This window comes from Ostrinia nubilalis, chromosome 23 (assembly GCF_963855985.1).
Source record: "Ostrinia nubilalis chromosome 23, ilOstNubi1.1, whole genome shotgun sequence".
NCBI classification, from domain to species: Eukaryota; Metazoa; Arthropoda; class Insecta; order Lepidoptera; family Crambidae; genus Ostrinia; species Ostrinia nubilalis.
Window position 1 is genome coordinate 8,561,927 of NC_087110.1, and position 7,324 is coordinate 8,569,250.

General features: G+C 40.3%; 1 protein-coding gene across 2 annotated transcripts in view; it reads left to right on the top strand.

The window, feature by feature from the left end:
* Positions 1 to 4,152, top strand: part of LOC135083263 (uncharacterized) — a 30,147-nt gene extending 25,995 nt beyond the window's left edge. Inside the window, exons 6-9 of one of the 2 annotated variants that reach the window (XM_063978001.1) lie at positions 523 to 635; positions 1,834 to 1,985; positions 2,611 to 2,807; positions 3,311 to 4,152. In XM_063978001.1, the coding sequence (XP_063834071.1) occupies positions 523 to 635; positions 1,834 to 1,985; positions 2,611 to 2,807; positions 3,311 to 3,485 (637 nt within the window). In that variant the 3' untranslated portion in view covers positions 3,486 to 4,152. The remainder of the gene's footprint in view (positions 1 to 522; positions 636 to 1,833; positions 1,986 to 2,610; positions 2,808 to 3,310) is intronic. The other variant, XM_063978002.1, reaches the window with a different exon arrangement.
* Positions 4,153 to 7,324: the final 3,172 nt, after the last annotated feature.

Genomic DNA, 7,324 nt, shown 5'->3' on the forward strand with positions numbered 1-7,324 from the left:
TACTACAAAGTGCAAGGTCTGCAAGGGATATAAGCGCTGAGAAGCCAGGTGAGATACCATAATGGACTCAAATTTAAAACGTTTAAGTTCCATATTGCAAAGAGCAGGGTCTGCAAGGGGTTTACGGTGGCAGCACTGCGAAACCCATAGATCCTTTCAGTACAGCAGAATGTGAAAATTTATGAAAGAATCTGCAAAAGGACCTCCTCTATTCCAGTAGTCCTTTATTTATTCTATTCCCTCGGACTTCTTTAGTTATCAAAAGTCCACAATTCTTATCTTTTTATCCCGAGACCTGTTTAAACAAAATGGTAACAACACTAACAACATACAACTCGCCGGAATGCGACTCTTCCTCCATCCCACTTACCCGCACACCTTCGCGCGTTCGCCCCGTCTGTACCAGAGCTTCGACGTGACGTCACGGCTGCCAGGTGCGCAGTTAACTCTATGGACTCTACAACCCGGTCGGTTGTAGAGCCCATACTTTTCCTAATCATGAAATTTTATTGGTATTTTCAGGAAAGCTGGCTACAGTAACGGGGCTGCGGTAAGCGGCAGCGAGTTCGACGCGAGTCACTTCGTGCCCGACACCGGGAATGCGTTCACAAACGACGGGTTCATGCCCGATACTGGTAAGTCACTTACTTTAGATGTAATTTCCGTAGGAGCTCTATGTATAATTTTGACGCTAGGGGAAAGTTTTTCCAAATGGAACGAACAGGCAATGGATAGCATAGCAGCTCAATAATTTGAGAATTTGTGCAGAATACTGGTCCATCTTTCCGCCATATCTACCGGATCCTTCTACAAACTTTCTCGGTTGTTGTTAGGTAAATGTGGCTGCAAATAATGACCATGATTTTGTGAATCATCTACCACTGCAAAGCAATACCTTCATCTTAACACACTTTACAAATTAGACGAAGTCTTTATCCATTACGTACCTACTTAGTTGAAGTCTTCATAAAAATAAAGGACCTAAATTGTAAGTCCTTTTTCCAGACCTCTGTTTGCTGTTGTGTGAAAGGCATCTACATAGAACCCTATTCCTAATTTACGTAGGAAAAACTTTCCCTCACGTAATCTCGGTCACAAACTGACAGTCGTTAACCGCGTTAGAGCCAGACAATTTGCCAACAGATGTAATTTTGGTATCGACCTCCCGCGCCTGGGAAAATACTACAAGTGCCTTTTATTGTTAGCGCGGAAACTCTGTTGACATTGTTGTAAGCTGCCTGACTAGTGTGAAAATAATTTTGCAAAAAGGCGTCTTTAATCTATTTGTGATTACTTCCTAAATGGATATTAGAAACTCGTTAAACTGATGGTGGATGGTAGATAAAAAGAGATCTTTCTTGTTTGTGGTGCACCAAACAAAGGATGGTACATGAGGCCATGGCGTTGGAACTTTGGGAGTCCTTTCAAAGGGGTTGCTTGAATGCATGTCATGACACCATGTCATGAGACTCATCATAGGAATTTATAGATTTGATACGGTGTATAGGAAGTTACCCTGTAGGATACAGGCGATGTTTGTACAATCGACAGCACATTTATGTTGCAAAATAGCATATTATAATACAAACATATTATACTTAAATAAGTTGCCGCAATATTCAGCTTTGAGTCTTCTTCTTAGTCGTTGACACTCTTGAAAGAGAGGCATGAGTTTTGTTATAAGCGGGTGTTGTTTGCCCTATGATATCTTGTCTTTTCCTGTAGGAGATCAACTCGGTGCACACGTTCAGGATACCACTGAAGCGGTACACAGGTATAGGACAGGACAGCTTTATCAGCCCTTTCTAATTAAATATTGTTTCTTGTTTCCAGGCAAGTCGGGGTCGATGCCGGATCTGCGGCGGCACCTAGCCAGCCGGCAGTCAATGAGCTACGCGCCGCCGCCCGCCTACTGGCAGCACCTCGCTGAGCGGCATTATGCCGCTACCATGCGTGGCCCGCCTAAGGGCTACGCGATGCCTCAGGTAGGGCCTTTCATTCTTCAATGTTATTTTTATGGGTGTCACTATGCTAAATTATGTCATGTCATCCATATGCAGTTCATAATTGCCGGAATCATTACGCCACCACCATACGCGGCCTGCCCAAGGGCTACGCGATGCCTCAGGTACTTAGCGCTTCATTCATTCTTCGATACCTTTAGTGGCATGGGTTAACTAGCCCAAAATATGCCATTAAGCAGTGCCATAGATGGTATATGAACCGGCGGCACCTAGGCTGGCTACGAGCCGCCACTGCCTACTGGCAGCACGTTGCCAAGCGGCATTACGCCGCCACCATGTGCGGCCCGCCCAAGGGCTATGCGATGTCTCAGCTAGCAGTTTTGACTCTTGGATACCTTTAGTGGCACGGGTGGTTAGGCTAATCTTTATGTAATGATTCTGACCTTTCTGACAAAAATTTTGAATCCGCGATTCGCTCTTTGGTAACGGAATGGAGTTTCCCCAGTAAGAGAAAAGGTTCAAGTCTGATATGGGACGTTCTAACGAGAAAGCCAGAGTTTTCAAAATGCGGGGGTAGGTTAGGATAGTTGGATGGATGGTTTTCTATTCACTATTTTTTTTACTCATTTAGTTATTTTCTTATCAGCAGGCTTACGGCACCTGGGTGGGACCCCGCGCGGGCCCGTACGACAATCCCTACAAGCGGCGGCACTCCGTCGTAGGAGCCTTCGACGAGTACCCAGCCGCCGAGTTCGACGACCGAGTCGACTGCAAGAGCGAGATGGCGTACCCGTACTACCGGCCGTACCCTTACCAGGTGTACCCGCCGGAGTATGACCCCAGGTGAGGAAATAATGGAAAAGCTTCAACGTGGCTTCAACGGTATGATTTACTTGAAGGTCCTTTCAACGGTAGGAATGAAGACCGAGCAAGGTGGGGTACTACTGGCCATCCCTATAATTAAATAAATAAATCCCCTTACCAGGTGTACCTACCCGCTGGAATATGATACTCCATGTGAGGAAATAAAGGAATGGTTCCACGCTATGTGAGGCCGTCCAATGCCTTGGAATAAAGAGTTTCAACTGTAGATAGCTAAGCGAAATGGCGTACCCGTAATAGGCACTGGCTATACCCAGGTGTACCCGCTATAGGCGCACTTAGGAGATCCCGTACTCAGTCGCTTCTTATGCAAAAGTTCTCCCTGGAAGTACCTAGTACCTATATTGGGACAAGTTAATCCGTTATAAATATTTGCTCAAAAGAATGTTAAACAAGTAGGTAGGTACACCTGCTCCGATTTAGATTTTCAATTAAGAGCTCATTAAGTTCGTGTTTCATTACAGATTCTACCCAGACTTCAAGAGGGAAGAGGCCGCATACGGAGTGAACCTGCTAAGACACGAGCCCTACAGGTTTAGTGGCTCCAGAGAGCGCGTCTACTATGGCATGAGGAACAGTCATACGTCAGTCGGGAACGAATCAGATGACCTGACCAAGTATAAAGACGTGGCGCTTTGAGTATTACGTAAGTTAGGGACGCGATAAACTGTGTAAAAAGCTATTCGATTCATTAGTTAGCGATGCAGTTACAAAATATGGGAATGTACAAGGTTTTTTGAAGTGTGAAGGTCAACCGAAATAGTCTCTGTGAGATATATATGAGCTATGGGGTACTGCTGGTACGAAGTGCTGGACGTTTCCATCCAGTTAAACTAAGCCAACTTTCGTTTTTTTTCTCTCATTTTATGTACACCCCCACCTATTTTCTGTTGTAAAAATTTGTCACATGAAAATATTTTTCAGTTGTTGTAAAATAGCTTCAATGGGATAGTCTAGCAAAACAATCTCAAGCACATTTTCTTCGCATTAATACAATTTCAAGGATGAATCTATGTAGGAAAGGAAGGAAACCTTGACTGCTAGAATTTAGTAGCTAAAATGTTGTGTAAAAATAATGGTGCTTAATTTTATTCTTATGAAATAATAGTAAGTAAAATTGTTTGATTTGTAAAATCATTCTTAGTGTTAGTACTTTTCTGTATTTAGCCATAAATGTATTAGCTTTAACTACACGAATATTTTATTTAGGTTACCTAATAACCAAAGGTATTAAAATTAAAGATGAAAAAAAAAATTTTTGGAGTCACTACTTTTTATAGATCAACAATAAACTATTTTTATTTAATGTGTTGGCCATTATTTTTTCCTCTCCTCACACTAAAATTGTCGTATGACCATGCACATTAACGCATCTATCCTTTGCTAAGGGCACACGTTATTTACCTTAGTCATGGACCTATAAAAAAAGTCGGACGGATTCTCATCAACAAAATACTGTGACATTAGGATACACCAGCCTGCCTGTACGTACAGGCCGGCACGCACACATTCACACCCTGATACACCACTTCGAGTGCAAACTTCACACAGTTGACACATTTAAGCAGCGAAAAAACAACACGAATACGACATGTCTTGTGTGATGAAATTGTGTAAAAACCGTTCTGTTCGAACAAACAAAAATTAAGGAATCACATTTCACAGGCAAAATAATAATCCAATCACTTATTTCCCGACATTAAAATATTGAAATTAATTGAAATCAAACGTCATTCACTCGAAACAACTCTCTAATCTGTGACTCGAAAAAATAATACGTCAAAGACCAGTGTTCTCAGTTATTTACGTGGGAAAATTACCCGAAATATGGGAAATTAATAATAATTTTAGGACTTTTTAGTTATTTATTACGCATACTATGGAAATAAAATAATTTATCATTGTGTTTTAATGGGATATATTTTCATAGGCAAATTTGATCCTTCCCAAAAATGTGGAACTGGAAAATTCAAATTTTCTTACATTGATTGCAAGTCAGTGTCAGGTTGTATGTTAAAAAACATCTATCAGAGATAATAATAAGTAAAATTTTATAAAAAAAATAAAACCGACTCCAAAAAACCTACACTAAAACGTAGAAAAATAATTACTAATTACCTACTTATTTATTAGGACGAATTAATTATTAATCTTTATGTAGGTATACCATGATTGATACTTCTGGAGTCGGTGCCAAGATTATGAAACATGTAAAGTTTGCCTGCACCGACTCCAAAAGTATCAATCATAGTATACCTACATAAATATTAATAATTAATTCGTCCTAATAAATAAGTAGGTAATTAGTAATTATTTTTCTACGTTTTAGTGTAGGTTTTTTGGAGTCGGTTTTATTTTTTTTATAAAATTTTACTTATTTCTTGCTTTTTAGTTAACTAATTATTACCTTGATGTTACCACTGAAGGTAGGCAGTACACTGAGACCAAAAAAAATTGGTTCATAATCGGCGGAGATATTGCGTATAAAAAAGTTCATCCCCAATTTTCCACCCTTGGGGGTGAAATATTTTCTTCAAATTCGCATGAAACCACCCTTTTGATAATACCTATTCAACAAAAAAATAATCGTTCAAATTGGTTTATAATCGGCGGAGATATTGCGTATAAAAAAGTTCATCCCCAATTTTCCACCCTTGGGGGTTGTTTTTTTTATTATTAAATTTAAATGGGACCACCCTTGAGATATTACCTATACGCCGAAAAAAGATTTGTTCAAATCGGTTCATAATTGGCGGAGTTATCGCGTAACAAACATAGAAAAAAAAAAAAAAAAAAAAAAAAAAAAAAACATACGGGTCGAATTGAGAACCTCCTCCTTTTTTGAAGTCGGTTGATAATATATTGATGATGCATAAGATTATGATTATAATGTACACAAGATTCGTAATTTGTACCTAACTGCGCACAGTATGTTATGAGACTGTATAATCGGACATTCTCATTGATTTGATGAAACGTATAGAGCTCAGTTATACAAACATGAGAGTAAAACTCCCGTTTGAAAATTCCAGGTAGTTTTCGCGGTATAAAAATTCAAAGTTACCTATTTTTTTACTTCAAAATTATGCAAAAATATTCTCACTCGTTAACTAATAACATTTAATTCAGAATTGTTATAATACTTCATAGAGCTCTTAAAACTACACGTAATAAGCGTATTAAATGCTTCGTAAACGCATTCAGTTAATTAGGAAAAATGATTTTATTGATTTTTGTTTTTATTTTTTTTCTCAATTATACCTTAATACACTCGCGAGCAAAAGTATGGAATCACTTACATGAAGTTGTTTCCACGCGATGTTGTGTACTAACGAATTTGTGAGGAACAAAAAAAGTGGCACCATTTTAAAGATTAAACTTTTATCTTTAAATTGATACCAAATTCATTTAAATCACACCAGTATTTAAAAAGATATCGCGGCTGATGTGAAGAAGTAACGAAAAAGACATGTATAAACTGTTTGATACGTCGCGAGTTGCGGCCTATTTACCCCCTATAAAAGCACGCGTTTTCGGATTTTTGCTTTCACACGTTGATTCATACACATCTCCGCTTCTTTTGACACTTTACCTGGGATTCTACACCTTCAGAAGCAGCACAAATCGTTGCACTATTGCAAGAATGGCTCAGTCAGCGGGCTGTCGCACGTCAGCGCCACATAAGCCAGTCCTGGGTTTCGAAAGTTTTAAGACGCTTTCGGGAGACTGGTGGCTTTATCCCGAGACCAAGTTCTGAACAGCGCCGGCGCACATCGCAGAGGGAAGACCGTTTTTTCATATCAAACTCTCTATGAAATCGTCATTTGACTGGAATCGACGTCCAGTAAGAGCTCAGAAATGTTCGTAGGATAGCTGTTAGCGAGTAGACAGTTTGTCTAAGACATAAGCAATAGAATTTAACTCCAAAAAGGCCTGCCACAGGCTCGAAACTGACGGCAGGTCACCGATAAGTACGCTTTCAATTTGCTCGTACACATCTCGATGTTAAGTCGAGCAAGCCACCCCCATAAGCCACTTTTTCAGCGAACCAGCACTGCACAAATCGCTCCTCAGGCCGCCTATAAACCCGACCTCTTCGACTGCTGCCCTGCAAACACAGTTTGCATTCATCGGAGAACAGAACTCGCCTCCATTACTCGCCTTCCCATCGAGATGTGTACGAGCAAATTGAAAGGGTGCTTATCGGTGACCTGCCATCAGTTTCGAGCCTGTGGCAGGCCTTTTTGGAGTCAAATTCTATGGCTTATATCTTAGACAAACTGTCCACTTGCTAACAGCTATCTTACGAACATTTCTGAGCTCTTGATGGACATCGATTCCATTCAAATGACGATTTCATAGAGAGGTTGACATGAAAAAACGGTCTTCCCTCTGCGATGTGCACCGGCGCTGTTCAGAACTTGGTCTCGAGATAAAGCCACTAGTCTCCCGAAAGCGTCTTGAAACTTTCGAAACCC